General features: G+C 40.8%; 1 protein-coding gene across 3 annotated transcripts in view; it reads left to right on the top strand.

Moving 5' to 3' along the window:
* The window catches only part of MTA1 (metastasis associated 1), an 88,943-nt gene that overhangs the window by 43,431 nt on the left and 25,349 nt on the right, over window positions 1-20,163 (top strand). For all 3 annotated transcript variants that reach the window (XM_063343283.1, XM_063343284.1, XM_063343285.1), the window contains exons 9-13: window positions 945-1,133; window positions 2,275-2,349; window positions 10,373-10,431; window positions 18,038-18,153; window positions 19,001-19,152. In XM_063343283.1, coding sequence (XP_063199353.1) covers window positions 945-1,133; window positions 2,275-2,349; window positions 10,373-10,431; window positions 18,038-18,153; window positions 19,001-19,152 — 591 coding nt within the window. The remainder of the gene's footprint in view (window positions 1-944; window positions 1,134-2,274; window positions 2,350-10,372; window positions 10,432-18,037; window positions 18,154-19,000; window positions 19,153-20,163) is intronic.

Genomic DNA, 20,163 nt, shown 5'->3' with positions numbered 1-20,163 from the left:
TTTATAATTGTAAATTATTCTGAGTAGATAGAGAGACAGGAAAACTTGAACTTCTATGCTAGAGAAAGTTTAATGAAAATTTGAATAAAATTTACGAAGTCTCCAGAAAACTGTTATCAAAGCCTCACCTCATAACTGGAATAACGCGAAATCATGCATAGAACAAATTCTATGATGGAACACTGTAGATTAATTATGCACGTGCACAAACTGGTAGGATGAAAGGCAAATAACATCCTGATTAAAGCTACAGAAATCAGGAAATAAAGCCAAGCTTTCATTTACTAATACCAATTCCTCCCTCACAACGTGTTCTCAGCCCTTGTAAATCACAAGTTGCAGACAGTTGTAGCTCAGCTTTCTGAGGAGTAATTGCTCCTGGGAGTAATTCTTTTTTCCTACTCAGCTGTGCTGTGTGACTTGTCTTGAATCTTTTTGGGGATTTCTGCCTTTTGCGGGGACTGTATGTGTGTGGTGCTGTTCTTAAATATTTTTTCCTATATGCAATTTTGCTGGATTATTTAACAAAGAAAGTGAATGGCTAAGTTTATTAGAAAATATGCCCTCGGACCTCTACCTTCGTTCCCCATCTGTGGATGGTTGGCTAACGGGGCTGCTCAGTTCTGGGGAGCGCGTGGGTGTCTATCCTCTGCGTTTTCTGAACAGTGGTGCTGGTGAGTAGCTAAGTAGGAATTATTGATACGCCAAGGGCTCAATTTCCACAAACCCCATTATTGTTAGTGAATGTTAAACTTGTACGCTGACAATTACAGTGAGTCTGAGGTTTGAACAAATTTTTACTGACTTTGTGTTAGGTATAGAATACTGCACCCTCAAATCTTGCTGCGGAATTTTTGTTATTGCTGTTTCACTGGTAAGCATTTTTTTTCCCCCTACATGCTTGTCCTTACATTTAATTATCTTTCTCTTTTACAACGATGTAGTTCCACGCTATGGACACTTTGCACAAAAATGTCTATGACATTTCCAAGGCGATCTCTGCACTTGTGCCACAAGGCGGGCCGGTCCTGTGCAGAGATGAGATGGAGGAGTGGTCTGCTTCAGAGGCAAACCTCTTTGAGGAAGCACTAGAAAAATACGGCAAAGATTTCACTGACATTCAGCAAGATTTTGTAAGTATCCAGAACGGGGGCCCACATGGTGAGCAGTTCTGATCAGTGACAGAGCTGGTTTACAGCTTGTCTGAAGCGTGTTGTTTTTCTTCGTGTTGAAGAAGAGGGCTTTGAACTGGAGCATGTGTCTCACTGTAAATTGGGGAAAGGCAGGCCTCATACTGATGACAGCCCGTTGTACAGTCAGAATTTCAAATCACAGATGATGGCTTTTCCTTTCGAGACATTAATTTAAAATCATCTGCTCCACTACAGCTGAGGGGAGGATTTAGGAAAGTGTTGTGACAGCCTAGCTGCTGTAAGATTAATTTGTGTTTGAAGGAGAATAAGTACTGGGCCTTCTGAAACATGAAAATGTAGTCACTTTTATAATGCTAGTTCAGAAAGGGCCCTTTGAGAGTTTTAAATAGGAATCTTGGGCATCCAAGGGAAGTGTCCTGTCGTTTGGCCAAAGCTCCACCCTAGGTGCTCAGCCTGCGGATTGAATGGAGCACTGTAAAGGGAGCCAAGTTTCACTGTAACGCTGTTCGAGCCCTCCAGAACAAAACAAGTAGTTTCAGTGTTGCTTGTCCCGTGCTCTAATCTTTTAGACAGAGGGGCTTGGAAACGGCACAACGCTGTGGTCCTGCTGAAATCCTCGTGCTTCTCACGCAGAGAAGAGAGCTGGCAGGGCACAATTCTGTTAGTAGTTATTACTTTGTCCTTTGTTTTTTGTTTTTTTTTTCTTTTAAGTGTGCCAGCTCCAAAGAAGCCAAGCAAATCGGAGCTCTGATGCTGTAGTTGTGACTCTTGTGACTCTTGCTCAAGTCTTTGCTGCTCAAGTAGAGAGAGTCCGAGCCAGTGGGCTTCCTTCTGCATTGTGCCTCTCTTGGATGATTTACTGTGGAGCCAATGCAGCATGAAGATTACCTGTAACCTGCTCTACTTCTACACTGAAAGCACTATTTTTTGAAGGGGCCCTTACTTTAACATGTGTTCCATGTGCATCTAATGCCCTTAGGAGATTCAGACACTGACTGTCTTTTTTTTTTGTTAGGAGGGTTAGTAGTTGCAAGATTGCTATAAACTCTGTCAAAGGAATCCTGCGAATTTCAGTGTGCCAGCTCCCTGCAATGACTCTGCTTTTCCTTTCTGTCCCTAGCTCCCATGGAAGTCCTTAACAAGCATAATAGAATATTACTATATGTGGAAAACTACAGACAGATACGTTCAGCAGGTAAGAGAGTCAGAATCACCTCTTTGATTCCAACAGAAGGTGTTTTTCTTGCCTTTGAAACCAAGTGTTGCTGCTTTATTCTCCCTCTTGGGGTTCAGCCTTTCCAATAGGCGGGGTCTGTCATGATCTGAAGCACCAAACAATCTCTCGTCACTAAACTCCTTAGCTGTTCCGTAGATATGAACACGTAGCATTGGCATTTGTGCTTTCTTTTCACGTTTGCTGCTACTTTATTTGTTTGGAGCTTTCAAATGTCTGTTTTTGAGGAGGGGAATACAGTTGATTTCTGCGTGTAAAGTTCAGCATTAACTTCAGTTTTGAGTTTTTATGGGGGGGTGGGCAGTCTCTGTACAACAGGCATTGGTGTTAGTTCACCTCTGCCTGCCCATGATGATTGTAGATGCATGAAGGCTCCCCCATAAGCACTGGGAGTAGAGTGTTTGCCTGGGAAGCGTTGATGGCTCTAATTCCCAGACTCGTTATACTTGAGGATCAACTTTGACTAGTGTTTACCATCATTTTTATCTCTACTTGTTTAAATATGAAGGCTGCTTGGTCCCGAAAATAAAGCAAGTACAATGCAAGCAGCATGCAAAATGTTGCAGAGTAGCAGTTGCTGAAAACTACTTACAATATTTAATGGAAAAATTAATTAAAAGAAGGGAGAAATAGATAATGTATTTTTCATGATAGTTATCAGTACTATGTTTAGGCATCTATTTGAAGTGTTAGAAAAAGTGGAGTTATAAAAATGTCCTGCCTTAACTTGCTCCATTGGAAATTCAGCCTGGGATAAAGATGCCTGAGGCATTGACTGATATTTGGCATATTCCATATTTGAGCACCTTGGTCTGTGATGTGATTTTTACCATTTTCTCTCTGATCAGAACAGTGTTGAAATTAGAGGGATCCTCAGGACAAATGAGAACTCTTTTTTGCGTCAACTCTGTATGACTTCTTAAAAAAATATCAACTGCATCCTCATTCTGGTGTTTCCCCAAGTTCATTCTTTGATTGAAACTTTTCCTTCTCATAAGGAAATGGATGGTCGGAAAGTGAGATGGTGATGGAAGCTGGCATGGTGGGGGAAAAAAGGTGCTTGAGAAATGAGTTGATGGTCTGTCTTTCTCAATTGAACTGTGTGTCTCATTGATACAGTGGGTGCTGCTGTACTCTCTGACGACAGCTGTTTAGGAGCTGATAGCTGAGTGTACTCAGCCTGTACTGCGCTCAATATTTGCACTGAGAGGAATCCATTTATCTTCTTCCCTGCATCTTCTATCTCTCCTCACTTCTTTTAGTGATAAAAATCCATCTAGCAATATGGTAGGTGTCAGAAAAAGCCAGGAAAGTTATTTAATCGGTCAGTGAAAACTAGAATCTTAGGCTGCTTTGCACGAAAATTGTCACCCCTGTGCAGTCAGAACAGCAAACAGTAGTAGGAATTCTTGGGAAAGATTAAATCAAAAAGCGTCTCTATGCTGCTCAGAAAGTCCATGGTACATTTGCAATGGTGAAGTTCTGTTTCTGCCCATTTTGAGGTGTGGGAATAAGGTGTAGGGAGTGGTTTTATTGGTGTTCACTCTTGGATACCATAGGAGGCAGATCAGAATGGTGTCCCAGGTGTTTGCTTCCAGGCCAATGGGGTGGGAAGGCAAAACAAATGGAGAGACTGTGCCTTGGTTAGGAACTGGTTAAATTCTTTTGCGTTTTCCACTTTCTTGAACTTTGTTATTATATAGACAAAATTGCGTAGAGGATAGTTGCGTGAAAGACTTGGATTATTTATTCTTGCGGCAATTAAAAAACCCAACGGATCTACAGTTTCTCATACTGTTTTGCTATACTCCTATGCAGAGGGTTTTCTATCATAGTTACACAGTACCTTGCGTGTCCTGCCCAGTGGTGTACCAGGGAGTGGGATTCGGGGAAAACTTCCAATGAGGGGCTCTGCACTTAGGAGACAGAATGAGTATAAGCCGGCCAGGTAGCGATTGCAGTACAGAGATACCACATCAATTAAGGCTGAACTTAGCTGAAGACCTCATCTCAAATTCCTAGCTTGTACAAGCAAATAATACTATTAAACATTTATAAAAAGCCTGGGAGAGCTATCTATGTATAACCACAAAGAAAGCATAGGAAGTTGTAGTTGAAATAATGGTGTATTACACTTATATTTTACTTAATGTGTGCAAAGTCTTTGGCAAAGCATCATGCCTCACCACTTTTTCCATCTGTTTCTTCATAGTGTTTTGACTGTGTAGATCTTTCCTTAGTCTAATACCACAAAATGGTTCTGGGGCTAACAGCGTTCTTGTACATAAGATGTTGAAAATGTGCTTAGCAAGGATGTGAAAATTGTGTATCCCGAGATGTTTCACTTTCATGTGCCTTCCTTCTAAGGGGATGGTTAAATTATATTCCAAGGCTGTATGTTATTGTCTTTAAAAAAATATTGATGACTTCCTCATTCTTGTAGAATCTTTGGCTGAATGAACTTAAAAACGTTGTTTTAAACTGGCTGTTTCTGTGATTTACACAATACGGTAATGACGTTTTTTTGTCATCAGCCAATTGTCTGCTTTGATGAAACACAGTTAGTTGGGAACTGTTTACATCCTTCTGTATTTCATGTGAGATTTTCTTGGAGCAAGAAAGCACTGTCGTAATCCTGAAGCAGAATCCCATCCATTTCTTGCCATTGAGGAAGCTAAATTTTGAGTTGACTTCCACCGAAGACCCTTTCTCAGAACTGAACAATAATGTCTACTTATTCTTGGTATACCTAAGATCGAAAGGCTTAATACAGCACTTCCTTCTCTTGTGAGTAGGATACTGTGATGGAGATACACACAAATCGACTTGTTTTGGAGCACGCACATGGATCTCTTCTCCAGTAATTTTTATTTGGCTTCAGCCATACCATGCTTTTGACGGTTACCAGCACAATTAGGAGTTCAATCATATCAAGAGAAGGACTGACCCTCCAGGAACAGAACTGCTTAGAAGAGTAATTCTACTGCAATCTCAACACGGAATTTGTGGTCTGATGTGGGCTCCTGAACGTATCTCCAAAGCGATGCCAAGAGTTTTCCTGTCAATAAGACCCTTTCAGTGTTGTCCTGAAGAAAAAGAGGGAGATGCATTCCAAATTCAATATTCCGGGTCTCTTTGAATGCATCCTTTTCTTGAGACTGATTTCCTATGTCCATTCACAAGAGCATATATTTCCGATTCAGAAAGGTTTGAAAATGGCATCCACTGAGTAACTGCTGTTGGTGGCTTCCCCCAGTCTTCAAGAGTTGATGTAATGTTTTGGGTATTGCCTACATTTTCATTCAAAATAAAGGTCGAGTTCTTACGTAGTTGTGAATTCCAGGGTGGTTTGTTTTTTTTAAAAAATATCTTTAAATGCTTCTGCTGTTTTGCATATCATGAGGGGAAGTCCTGAAGACTTTAAAACATGACGCTTTTTAACTGCTGAGATGCAGTTGAGAAGAGCCTGGGACATGGCAGTGGCAGATGACTGAATTAGTCGTTTGCTTTCCGAAAGTTGAAGGCTTTAATTCATTTTTTGCATTTTTATTTGTGCTTGGGGAGTGTGTAACTTCAAGAGGAAGATCAAATATTGTGAATTTCTACTGTTCTGTTTGTTACGTGGAAGTGCCATTAGAAAAGTATGGGACGAAGATACAGAGAAGATCAGTTTTAAGGTATGTGTAATGTTGAGAAGATACCAGAGAAAGTGCAAGTGCCATTATATGTGACCAAATGAGGTAGGGAGCTCTGGGTAAATCTTGATGTAGACAGAAAACATCTTTATTAAGGAAAGCAAACCTTCTTTGTACCTAACCAAGAGCTGAGAGTGACATCTTAAAGCCTTCATACAGTACTGTGTGCTAGCAAAGTAGAAATAAACATCAAAGAAATGTTTTTCTGCATACATATGACACTTTATCCTGAAACACCTCCTGTTAAGCCTACAGTAACGTGGAACTGTGGCAGTTTTGGCAAGCAAGTGACAGAGACAGTAGGTACTGTGCATCAGTGCTGAGATGTGTGGCTGGAGCACAAGCAGCTGGAAACACTTCTCACAAACACACTGTGGACTGATTACCTTTTCTGCTCCATCTCTCCCTTCCCTTGCCTCCCAGCAGCACTTGTGTGTTTTGTTTTGAAAAAGAATAAAGTGTGAAAGTTCTCTAAATCCAGAAAATGCAATTTAGAGACTATCTTCCTCCTCATCAATTAATAAAGGCTTAATATCTGAGGATACCAACCTGACTCTTGTGTTATGGACCCTGAAATATCCTCTGTGTTCCTGGTTTCCTTCTGTTATTTCCTCTTTATAAATGTTCGCTCTTTAGAAAATGACCACAAACGTTTGCTCTGATACATCATGTATTATAAAACTTCCAAGCTCAATGTGTAGAATGAAAGATGTCAGATCCAGGGAGAGGATATGGCAAAGGACAGATGTTTGCACCAACTCAAACAGAACTAAGCACTACAGTGCTTAGTAGTTTAATCCCTCGGTCCCTGTGGGATAGACAAGTTGATAACATCTCTTTTATAGATGGGGAAAATATCCTCTTATTTACCTCATGATATACTTAAGATATGCATTATATAAATAGCTCAAAGACAAAAGATTTCATTTAGACTAAACTATTAGAAAAAGTTAAGAATGTTCAGGGTTTGTTTCATGGATAAGGACATTCATAACCATGTCAGACAACATTAAGAATTTATAGCATAAATATGCTTCAGGCACAAATCAATTAATAACTGGTGAAGGACCTAGCAAAGCACTTCCTCTGCGAAGGGATTATTCTGAAATTGTGCATGACAACATTTCAGGCACCTTTCTTTGGTACCTTCTGGTATCGCTCACTGTCAGAAAATAGGAAACTCATCAGATCCGGTCTATTGATTGTCCACAGCTGCAAGTACTTAGTGCAAAACCATCCTCTTCTTATCCAGTATGTTGTGGTACCTTCTGAAAGCCTTCAGTTTTCTTGCTCTACTAGTTTGTAATAAAGATGTGTGTATGCGGCGCTCTGTGCTGATGCCCGGGCAGCTGTAGGAGAGAATGGTATTGCTTAGGTCCAGGTGACTTACGGCAACTCAGAGCTCACACCATGGTCATCGATCACAAAGAAAATCTGCGGTGTGAGGCTAACATTCATGACCAGTTTACTAAAATGTTGCTTGATGTTGCCTTGTCTCCAAGTCAAATGACTTTTCAGTGTGGATAGTAGAATATTTCAGCTGCTGGTAAGGCATTGTGCTTCTATGAAGCTTTTCCCATTCATAGATCTCCAAAACTGTCATAACGTAATGACTCTAGATAGTCCCCTTGGGAGCTTTTGTCAAGAAAGCTGCAGCTTTCCACACACACACACACCCCCAATCTAGAAATCTAGTGGAAATTAAAAAAGAAAAAAAAGTTCTCTAGCAGTGGAAGTTCCCTGAATTTCCTGCTCTGCTGTCAAGGAAATATGGTTCTTGTACAAAGTTCATCAAGCAGTATTTTAAGCTGTTTATCAGTATCCGATGTTGGACTTCCTTGTGATTCCTGGGGAGAGTATGAGCTCTCTGACGGTTTGTCTGCTGACATAACTGCCCGTGGTAGGCAGTGCCTGGGGAAAAAAAGATCTGTGTTTCAGTCCAGGCTGTGGGTGGAACAGCCTTCAGGTCATGAGCTGAAATGCACCTGAGAGCGTGCATTTTGCTGAAGGATGATTTTTTTTGGAGTAGCGTCTCTCTGCAAGGTAGAGGAGGACTTCTGATGCTGTCAGAGAACCATTGTCACAGCGCTTTTTGAGGCCCATCTTTGGATGTTTTGGTTTCTTGTGTAAAAAGACTTGAGCCAGGATGTTCTGAAAGTGTTCAACTTTGACTTTGTGGTTTGTATTCAGAGGGAGAACCTCTTCAGTTCCATCACCAACTGCCAGCAAAATGTGTGTTATTGATTCCTTCAAGTCTGTGGGACTGATAAGGATTGTCTCCACAAAGTCTTCAGTTGGATTTTTTGAGGACAGTTTCCAGGAAGCTGTCCTTGTCCTCGACGGGACTTAACAGAAGCAATCCGGGAAACTTGCCTGCCCCAGCAGAAAGAAGTCAGCTTTTGGAAGCAGCTCACTGAAGGTGCACCCATAGTCTCGGGATAACTTTCAGGAGTTCTGTTTTCTCAGTCCTTGTTCTCTTGTCTGACACCTTCATTCTTTGATTTCTAAGATAGGTTGACTTTTATTTGCAGGAAAAGGGAAGAGGGGAATTCTTTAGGAGCCTAGAGAGCTTTTGCAAGGAACTGTCAGACTGTCAAATGGAAAACCGTTGCTTAAGACTCTCCCTCTGATCAAAGCAAGAGTTATCCTTGTGGGGAAACTTTTACTTCAGTGTTTCTACGTGTGTCCATCGTGTCCCGGTAAAAAGGATTTTTATGCTTGTCCAGTTCCTCAGTGACACACTCTTCGATTTTATTACATTTTTTGGTGCTTCCTGTGCCTATGAAGATACTGACTTTAGCTTTAGAATTATTTTCCTAGACTGTGCCTTGAGGCTGTGCATAGAAAACGTTAAGCTAATTTGTTTGTCCAGAATATCACCGTGCTACTGGCTTGTCTGGGAAACATCGTTGTGGCTTTATGCAGAACGCTGTTACGGGCATGGAAGTTGAAGAGCCTAGGCCTGGCTTTGCACGGGACGTTGGACTAGAGGCCTCCAGATGTTCACCCTAAAGTAATTTGGCTTATGGAATAAAGAGAAAACTTGAACCTCAGAATGCCTCTTTTACTTTTTAAATGGTACGAAGGTTTGAGTTATAAGAGGAATTCTTGGACAGTTAGTAAAGCTCATGCTAATTGCCTACTTCTGCCACGTTCTTCTGGGCTATCAGCAAGTTCACAGCTGGAGCTGAAAAAAAAAAATCAGAGCAGTGCTATTCTGGGGGAATTTACTCCAGACATCCCATTGAAGGGATCTTCTAATCCATTTACTCTAGAAACATGGACAGAAGTTAACAGATGGTTTTACTAAAGTAGGGCCATGTAATGAGACAAACGGTGTGCACTTCTAAACATGAGTCCCCGTGCTCCAAAAATCTACTTCTTGGATGTTTTTTCCCTTAAATGCATCTTTCATGTTCCTTAATATCTCCTGGCGATGGTGGTTTTCATTAGGGGCTGGTGGTTTGATCTAGTTAGCTTCTCCCCTTTTTACCCCCTTGAGGGTCTTTGCCACCCGCCCTCTGACATTTGTGCATGTGCCTGGGGTTTATTTCCTTTTTTTTTTAATTTCCTTTTAAAGAGCTTCTCACCTTTAGAAAGTGCAAATGCACACGGCTGATGCTTAGTCAGAAGTGATGACATACCATAATTAAATATATTTTGGTAATTCTGCATCAGTTTTGAGTTGAGCTCTTGGCCTTTTTAACTTTTAAAGAAAATCATCTGTGTCAGTCTTCAAAAGTGAGGACTATCAACAAAAAAGTCTTCCTTCAAACTCTTGGAATTGGTTCTGGTGTTGAGGAAATAGGATGGAGAAGGTGCAGTACTGTGCCCGTTATTGCCCAGTTGGTGAATATTATCATGGAGAACAAACAAACTGGGATGTCAGATCTTGCTCTGCAGGAGAAAAACAAACAAAGAAAAAAAAGAAAAGAGTTGTGGGAGGAACAATGCCTGAATTTGTATTGAAGTGACTGGGGATGAAAAGTTTGTCTTTATAAATAGTAGATTGTCATCTCTTTGCCTTTTTTTTTGAAAAGCTGTGTACGTAGTCATTTAATAGTCATTGTACACTGTCAGTGTTTTCAGTGGACATTTCCCTGGTGGAAAAGGATTTTGTGGTACCTGCTCAGTGAAAGGAAAGCTGCATTGTTTGTTAATAAACACTAAAGTTTTTACAGGTGTATTACTTGACTCCCAGGTGAAATAGTCCTTATTGTCTTTTTATCCTAACTTTTCTTTTCCTTTTCTTTTTATCCTAACTTTTTTTTTTCCTTTTCTTTTTAAAGAAACGATTGAAAGCAGCAGAAGCAGAAAGCAAGCTAAAACAAGTGTATATACCCAACTAGTAAGTATCTTTTTGTATTGTTTTGTTTTCTTTTTCATTGTAGAGGGTCTGATGCATGTTTCCATGGCCTGTCAGTATGATGTATTTGCTTTAATTACATGATGACAGACATAGTTGAACAAACATCTGAGAGAACTATTAAATTAGGTTACCAATATAAGGCACCTTCTGCTGATGCTTGAATTGGCTTGAGTTCCTTTGTGTTTTAGCTGAGTTGATGCTGACCACCCTGATGCTAGTAAACAACTAGGGGCCCTGTGGAAGAAAACACGGTAACTTTAGTCGTTCAATGGCTAGAACAAAGCAGCCCTCCTCCCTGCATGCTTACGCTGCTGCTTACGAGTGTGTAAAAGACAAAGCTGTTCCCACATGCCGACCTTCCACTTGTGGAGCACAGGGTATTTTTCCTCCGTGGGCAGACGAGGACTTTCCCTTTGGGCTTTCCTGGTTAGGATGCTGGGCTGTCATGTTATTGAATCATAGAATGGTTCAGGTTGGAAGGGCCCTTAAAGACCATCTAGTTCCAACCCCCTGCCCTGGGCAGAGACACCTCCCACCAGACCAGGCTGCTCAAAGCCCCATCCAGCCTGGCCTTGAACACCTCCAGGGATGGGGCAGCCACAGCTTCTCTGGGCAACCTCTTCCAGTGCCTCACCACCCTCACAGGAAAGAATTTCTTCCTGATATCCAATCTAAATCTCCCCTCTTTCGGTGTAAAACCGTTCTCCCTTGTCCTATCACTCCACTCCCTGATCAAGAGTCCCTCCCCATCTTTCCTGTAGCCCCCTTTAGGTACTGGAAGGGCCTCTAAGGTCTCCCCGGAGCTTTCTCTTCTCCAGGCTGAACAGCCCCAGCTCTCTCCTTCATGCTGTATGATGCTCCCATCCTGAAGTGACGGTTACTTATCTTCTAATTTTTATTTTTATACAGATTGGGAGTTGGGGACTTAGTAGCAGGTCCGCATAGTTGTGAACAAAAGGGTAGCTAATTAACTACTCAATAATAGATGTTTTTATTAATTTTTGTCATCAGTGGATCACCAATGTGTGGTTGTTTCCTCATGTTGTTTAGATAGATGTAAGTTTTATATATAGATCTATATTAAAATTAATACATAATGATATATAATATGTATACAAATATATATAAAAATAGTAGTAAAATATGTTTCTTCTTTTGTGTATCCTCTGCATAACCTAGTCAACAGTTGTTAGTGTGGAACATTAAATCTCCCCTGTCCTTTCTCTTTTCAAGTTTCACTTCCAGATATGTTCCCATGTGTATTATCTTTTATTCTTTTATGCTGTCTCCTTTCAAATACTTATGAACTTCTACCATGTGTTCTGTTACTTAAGGCAAAACTAAGTTTTACCTATTTAGCTTGCGAGACAGTCCCTTATTTCTTCTGAAAATAGAGGATCCCTGATTTCTTTTTTACTTTGAAATATGTTGATATCTCTCAGGTGAATTTACTAAAAATTAGATGTAATAGACTAAAACCAAATATATTTCTTGTCATGCAGTTTTTCAACAGTATGGCTTTTTGTGGGTGGTGTTGCTCTGCAGGGAGACGCTGGACATCAAATTAAACATGAATTCATAATGTGATAAGCTTATAAAGCAAAAGCCAACGTAATTTAGACTGTGGATGCAAAAGGATATTGCAGACAAGAGAGCCTGTTAGTCTTGCTGTTGCTCTTGGATTATAACGTACGTAGGTAGGGCTTTGTATTTCAAAGTTCTGGTGCTCATTTGGTAATGGCTGGCTGGAGTGGTATCTTACCCCTCAACACTCTATCTCAGCAAGATAATTCTTGTCCCTATCTAGAGAATATAATCAAATCAGCAACTTGCCTCTCTACTTCAGTGAAAGACCTCTGTCTCTACACGTGTGGTTGCTATTTTTATCTCTGGCTTTGATTCCCAGCCATGGTTGATTTTCTGAGTGTTATACCTTAACTTACATATTGTTTAATTGGTAAAATGGGTGTCAGACTTTCCTCCTCTTTCAATATCATTACAAGTGTAGTAGCAATTGCGTACATGACTTGTTTAACCCCACCTGAATGCTTCTGCCGCTTTTTTTGCTATTAATACCTCCAAATGTGGCAACAATTAAGCACTTCTGAGATATTTTTTATATTATTATTTCTACTGAAGTTTCAGTACAAGGTCTGGCACATAGGGAATATATTGCATCTACATTATCTTGTGACCTAGAAGAAGATTATATTCTTGGCTTGTAATAGCAATACATGGTGTGGGGATCTAAATATCAATGTTATTGATTTGTCCTTATCGTGTTACTGAGCCCACTCCTGTTCTGAGGCTTGAACCATAACGATCCACTTGTCACCTCAAAAATAAATGACTTGATATAGGCTGTCACAAGACCTATGCAGAAGCGTATCAGCTGATTTAATGAAACCTATTCTAACAATAACTGGTGTAAAATTGTTTGTAAAGAGAGACCCAGAAGGATATCAGACTCAAACAATTTTATTTTTCTTTTTTTTTTGGGCTCAGGCTGTCTTCCACTGATAGGACTCATTTGTTCCTGTGATGTTAATAAGAAAATCTAGGGAGAGGGGAGGAAAATAATAAGAAAAACAATAGAAGCTGTCTTCAAAGGTTATTCCTCAAGTCACATACACGTTATGCAGTGAAAAATAACAGCTCTACGTGAAGCTTTAGAGTTGATAGTTTTTAACTTAAGACCGTGCCCCAGATTTATAGTGTGGGGAACTGAAGCATGGTGGTAATTGATGTGAGGTTATGAAGTCCTAAACCAACATCCTAGATAGTAGACAAACGTTTCTGTGCTCCTTCCAAGAGCAACCCTGGTTTTGGGGCAGACATCTGTAGTTGATGTGACTGAACCCAGTGTTTGTATGGATGGCTTTGTCACGCATCCCGAAGGTTGAAAAGCGCTAAAGTGCTTTCCTAGCGAAAGGAAAAAGTATAAAATCAGTTGAACTCTACGGTCAGGAAATACTGGAAAGAAAACTAATCTTGTAGTTGTTTTCTGTAGCAATTTCTTTGTCAGTGAAAGTGATGTTAAATAAAGCAGTAGCAGGAGTCAGAATGCACAAAGGGATCCCATCTTCTTAACACAGTTCATCCTGCTGTCCCCCAGTGCGAACACGGGGCCTGGAGACCTTTCTTGTTGCAGACATAGTCTCAGTTTCTTTCTCCTTCTAGCGGATACCCAAACATACTCCTCAGGCTGTTGCGGAAGTCATATTCTGGTTTTTACTAACCTTGCAGACATCATATGTACTAGTTACTTGCTTCTTCTTGACAACTGTCTGGTTGCATAGCTGGTGCTTTTGGGGATTAGGACATCTGCAAATCATGGAGGCTGAGACATAACGATTTTGTGTGGCTTTTCTCTCTTTTGCTTTGATCTAAGTGGGATCAGAAGGGGTAAGAACAGAAAAGGAAGAATGAAGTGCTCCATGTAATCCCCAGCCTCCAAAATGTAAATTTTAAATTTACATCTGTAAATGTAAATGAATACATTCTACTTACAGTATTTTATCTGAGAATCTCAACACACTTTTAAAGCTGCAAATGCTGCCTCACAAATGCCTGTAATGTAGGGAAATATTATTCTCCCTACCCTGCCTCTTTTCTTAAGCTAATAAGGAAACTGGAAGAATAGGCCAAAGCTTTGGATGACTACAAGGGGCAACTGCTTAACAAGCTGAAGATAATTCCTTTATCTCTTTCTTGGTTGTCCACTGCCTAAGGAACAAGACTTTTTTCCTTCTCTGTTCAATTGTGCAGAGGTCCACTGCAGCATGGAAAAGTTAAAAGTGCGGTGCTGTTCTCTTTTTTGTAGCTGTGCTTCTTAAAATGGCCATCTTCAAGATTTTGTTGGAGAAAGCTTCTGATTTTTACAAAGCATTGTTTAGCAGACATTACACCTGTTCTTAGAAGTGGGTATTTCCAGTAGCCTGGAGAGCTGTGATGAGAGCTCACCTCTCTCTTGTCTGGATGAGGAATCCAGACACCTGCGTTAGCTGCCTAGAGGTGTAGATGGCAGAAGTGTTGCTTACGAAGGCTTAAAAGTTGTTCTTATTTCTGAGGCTTTTATTTCTTAATTGCTCTGTTGCATCGACCGCCACCATGGTTTCCTGAATAACAGGAGACATTTGCTGATGGTGTTAAGTTTATAGTTATTTTTAACAACTACAATTTTATCACTGTGCGGTGGGTCAAATGCTGGTCGTACAGTGAAGGGATTTCGGCATTCTGCCTGGCTCGAGATGACCTTAAGGTTGGGGTTTTTGGGCAGGGGCTTCAATCCATGATGGCTGATTTCCAGTGCCTTCTTTCTTTGTGCTTTATCACCTTAATCTCTTTGGTTGAGAGTAATCTGCAGAGTACAGCCCACGAATCTGCACATCGTGATCCCTGTTCCAGTATAACCGACTGCTCCAGCACAACTGAAACCCAGTTTAAAAGACTTTCATTCTTGATGTAAGAGCTGGAAATGATAGTTTCCCGCACCATCAGTATTCTCACTACCTTATTTGCATCTTTCACTTCAGCTTCATTAATTGCCTAATGATTCATCCAGTTATTCATCTAATTATCTTGTTAATAGCTGTAGCAGGCTTTGGTGGTATCAAGCAACTTTAATTAACATACCGTCAACAATTAAGAGCTTTTTGCCCCTCATGTGACAAAGACATTAGCTGCCTAAATTTTATTGTTACTGCCCCTGTGAAACTTGCCTTAGCTTTGGAGCGGGACTCTTCCTGGGGCTTGTTGCAGCTACGTTAGTTGTACTGTTCCCAAAATGCTGACGTTATTGCCTGACAGTTTTGTGATCAGCGTGATTTGGTGATCGGCTCTCCACCCGTACCTCCCTTTCCACTTGTGTTTGAAGTCCGAGTTTGTTGAGGGTTGCAGAGAGGGCAGCGTAGTCAGGCCATCACCCACCTTTCTGCGTGCTTTACTGATGGATTTAAGTCTCCTTTACCACGTTTTTCAGAGGATAAATGTATAGAAGGGAAACAACCTGTCTGATGTCGAGCCATAGCCATGGAACGTTAGTTTTCTTTACTTCGGTCTTTTTGCTCTGTCTGCTGAGCAACGCCGCTTGTGGCAGTGTGCATCTGTGAGGGCTGTTTGTTTTACAGCATCTCGGTAATGTTTGCACATGGAGTTTGCTGGTGAATCATTGGCAAAAGTTCTTTTGCAGCGGGTTACTATAGTGACATCCCAGAGGAAAGGCTGGGTAGCGTGAATGTGTACCCTCTTTCAACTTTTCCTTTGTTAAATGTGTTGGCAGATCTCCTGCCCATCTGTGGTGTCAGAACTTCGTGCCATTCTGATAAGCACCCTGAAACACTTTAATCCTTGTAAGAGCCGAGCAAATTAGTAAGCAAAAGGAGAAGAAAATCTAATCAGGCTTGTTAATCTAAGTGCCTTTATTTTTTTTCTCTTCTCTGCTTCTTTTGGGCCGTTTACAGGGGAACAAACTATTCACAGTGTTTCGGTGCCATGTAGCGTCCTAAGCTTTCTCTTCTGCAGAGAGCCCCTAAACTTTACAGCGAGGAGCACCATCAGAATGCCATCTGAAGTTCTTCTGAGACTGGGCAAATACTCTTTTACCTCTTTCTGTAACGTGTGTGTGATCCTTGGAGGTCATACACAGCTCAATCTTTTTTTTTTTTTGTCTCTATAGCAATGGAGCTTTTCTGAGCTCTGTATCTCAGTGCCTGATTGGATGTTTTGAGATGAGGAGAAAGATGACCTTAGGGCTTCCAGGGCAGCGTAAGCTTTCCAGTAACGTTTGGGTTTGTTCTGGAGCTGCGAGGGCCAGTTGTCTTCAGAATTCAGTCACTTGGAACTCCTTTGCTTCCAGGAGTCATTGCTGAGAATGTGAAACCTAATATTGATGCCCCATTAGAAACAAATTAATTTGGCCATATTCCCACAATGCTGGTTCTGCAGCGCCGGTCAGGGTGAGAAGTAATAAGTATTCTAGGTCACTGAAATCACTGCGGCTCCTGTGTCAGCGTGCAACTGATGTGTAAGAAAATGTGTTTCCAGAAAGCCATTTTAAGATATTGCTGCTCGAATAAGTGGGTTCCAAATCATGGGTTTATTAGTTGGAAATAAAAGGAATATGCCCTCTCCCTTCGATCTTCAGGTAAGGGAATATGAGGGAAATGTAATTGGCACTACAACTTGGGCTTGTGTTCAGAAGTTGGCACTAAAGGCTGCCTGCATTTTGTTGCTTCTGTAAGCTGAGCTCCTAACAGAACTTTGCGTGTTTTGTAAGCTCGTCCTGTGTTCTTCTCTGAAACTTAAAGTGTGACTTCTTTCCCTCCATTCCCCGGAAGTCCTGTCCCTGCAATATCAATTCTCTGTCCTTCTGGTTCCCATGCCAAGGGTTTTTTAAATGTCTCTGACACCTCTTCTACTGCAGAGATTTTGTACTATTCCATACTGCTCTCTATGCCAAGGTTTTGTTTGCCCTTCCATTCTCAGCTCCTGCCAGTTGCTTCCCCTCCACCCCCACCCCCTGAGTCGACATTTTCAAGGGAGTATAGGGATGTGCTGCGGTCATTCAGATGTTGTTATATTAGAACATATTAGTGACAGCCATCAATGCATTTCTTGCTCTGTGGATGTTAAGCTTTCGGGCTTTTTCCATTTAGTAGAAACCTAAAATGCTTTTTAGAAAAGTGCAGACCATAGTTTAAGACTTGCCAGAAGGCTTGTATTCATTAATATCTCTGTGTATATGCCATCTCCAAAGATTTTGTTGGATGTGTTGGGTGAGCTTGTGTGAACGGTACATGATGCAAACTTTTGCAGCAAGACAACGTGGAAATACTTGTGACTGCAGTCTAGGATTATCTTTCCCTGAGTAAGGCAGGGGTTGACCTTTCTCCATCTACCTCTACTGCTCCTTCCCCCAGGCTTCTTTTGGAGATTTAAGTAAAATATCACTCCTGTTAAAGACTCAGAGACATAGAATCATAGACTGTGTTGGGTTGGGAGGGACCTCTAAAGGCCATCTAGTCCAACCGCCCTGCAGTGAGCAGGGACATCTTCAACTAGATCAGGTTGCTCAGAGCCTCATCCAGCCTGGCCTTGAATGTCTCCAGGGATGGGGCCTCCACCACCTCTCTGGGCAACCTGGGCCAGTGTCTCACCACCCTCAGTGTAAAGAACTTTTTCCTAATGTCTCATCTAAACCTGCCCTGCTCTAGTTTCAAACCATCTGTAGATAAGATCTTTTTTGTCACCTAAATTAGAATCTCTGGGATAGTGAATATGACACTTACCACCTACCTGGCCTCACTGGTTTATTGTTTTTAAATGGTTTTGGACTCTTGAAAATGGTGTCTAACTATTATTATAGTTATTTTTATTATCAGCGTTATTTAGATATTATCAGAGACAGTGTGTTCATGGGAGCCTGATTACTGGTAAGTACAGCTTGTTCTGGAAGCCGCACTTGAACGAAATTTAAATCTTCAAACGTTTTGGGCCTTTTTTTTTTTTTTTTTTTTTTTAAAGTCACATAGGAAATGGCATGCCTTGATTAATGTTTGTCCTCCTTTTTGCTTTGTGTTTTAAGTAACAAGCCAAACCCCAACCAGATCAATGTAAATAATGTCAAACCAGGAGTGGTAAATGGTACTGGAGTACAGGCACAGAACGCGGGAGCAGGACGGGCCTGTGAAAGCTGTTATAGTAAGTGACATGCCAGTATGGCAGCTGTGCATAGAGAGCGCGAGTGTGTGGCAAACACTAAAGTAAAAGCTGTGTTGTGGTGGGGAGGTGGGAGAAAAGGCAGAATTTGACATAGCAGCATTAAGAAAAATGGGGTTGTTTTTTTGTTTTGGTTGTTTTTTATTTTTTTTATTTTTTCATTACTAGTGTTACATTGGTAAATATAATTATGAAATGCGTAAGGGGGAGTTAGAAAATGTCCTATGTAATTGCAGGTAGCTATTGAGCAAAGACTTTAATCACCAAGGTGTGACGTTGACAATTTTTTCATAGTTTTTCAGTAGATTTCAAAATAAGTGATATCTTTGTATGTGATCTGCTGCCTATTATTATATACTGAGTTCTAATAGTTGTCTTTCTTTATGGGGAGCCTTTAGAGATGCTCATGTCTAGCATTGTGTGAGAAGTCAAGTTACAGATTTATCTTATGTTCTTTAGTTGTAAAATTAATGTACGGGGAGTTCCTGAAGACAATCTCCCCTCCCTCTCTCATGCTCTGCAGAAATTGTTGTCTACCAGTCTTGCAAAATATGAGCTTTGTTTCATTGGCAGGAAATTTCTCCATCCTACTGGTTGTTTTTTCTGTTCATGTTTTAAAGAGGTTTTATGTGTGTAATCAATTTTGCTGAAATCACAAGTACGTGTGACAGTGGGGATGACAGCGAAGCCATCGTCAGGTTTCTAAGATCTGTTTGAGCTTTGCACTGTCTTTGCGTGGGTTTTCTTTTGTGATGGTTCTAAAGAGAATAAGCTCTGAAAAGTGATCCTGTTTGAGGATATATATAATTTCCACCTTTGTTATCTCTAGCCACACAGTCTTACCAGTGGTATTCTTGGGGTCCCCCTAACATGCAGTGTCGCCTCTGTGCATCCTGTTGGACCTACTGGAAGAAATATGGTGGCTTGAAAATGCCAACACGGTTAGATGGGGAGAGACCAGGACCAAACCGCAATAATTTGGTAGGTATCTTCAAAGCAGAGAGCTCTGTGTTCTTGCCTGGAAAGCTAGGTGCCATGATACCCAAATAATTGTTCACCGTTCTTAAATATTTAACGACTAAAAGAATGCCTTCGGCCTCCGTTGTTGGTCTTGGGTTTGGTATTTCATGTCTTGCAAAACCTGGCACATAACTTTGGCTGTAAGTAATTTGTTGCCAAGTACTGCCCTGAGAAAAAAACCTAACATTTGTTTAGCAAACTAGCCATCAAATGCGTGGGATAACTTAATGAAGATGGAAAAAACTGAAATGCCAGCAAGTGTTTTGGGTATTCGGTTTCCACGATTTTTGCTGTAGGGGGAAGAGGACTTTTTTTCCATAAAGGAATTCATTATTTCCTGAAACCTGTTCCCTTTCCTAAGGCACATTCAACATTAGATACCCTGAATAGCTAGTGGCTTGTCACAGATCTCTTATCTTGTTTTTCTACTTCGTCCTTTTCTTTATTTTTTGAATTAATCCTCCTTCCTTTTGGATAGGTTTGAGTAAGCATTGTATGAGCTTCTTCTGTTTATTTTTTCCCCTTTTTATTTAAAAAACCAAAATTCTCAGAGTTTTTCTGAATTTGGTGGAAGTTCAGTCTGGAAGCATCATACATTGAGCTGGTTGTAAAAAGTAGCTGCATCACATGGACAGAAGGAAAGTACTCACTGAACTTTGGTTGTAGATTAATTCCTTTCCTCTCTCCTAGGCTTTGCCATCATTCCCTTTCTATTCTATTCCTTTTGTCTAACCTCTGTCCTTTCCATGCTTCTCTTTGCCATCTGAAGCTGCCTAATAGCTGAGAAAACTGCCAGGTTTTATCAGCCTTATACCTCTTGTTTGTTAATTAAAAAGTATGTAAATAGTCAGAGAGGGGGAAGTCTTGTTCTCCCCGAACTGAAATTTCCTCCTATTTTCCAGCTGTGGGCAGGTTTGAGATAGCAAAATACTACTTGCATTATTTTATTGGTTGACTTAATTGCTTTTCGTG

The sequence above is a fragment of the Chroicocephalus ridibundus genome, chromosome 8 (genome assembly GCF_963924245.1).
Source record: "Chroicocephalus ridibundus chromosome 8, bChrRid1.1, whole genome shotgun sequence".
NCBI lineage: Eukaryota > Metazoa > Chordata > Aves > Charadriiformes > Laridae > Chroicocephalus > Chroicocephalus ridibundus.
This window is presented reverse-complemented; position numbering and strand designations above follow the sequence as displayed.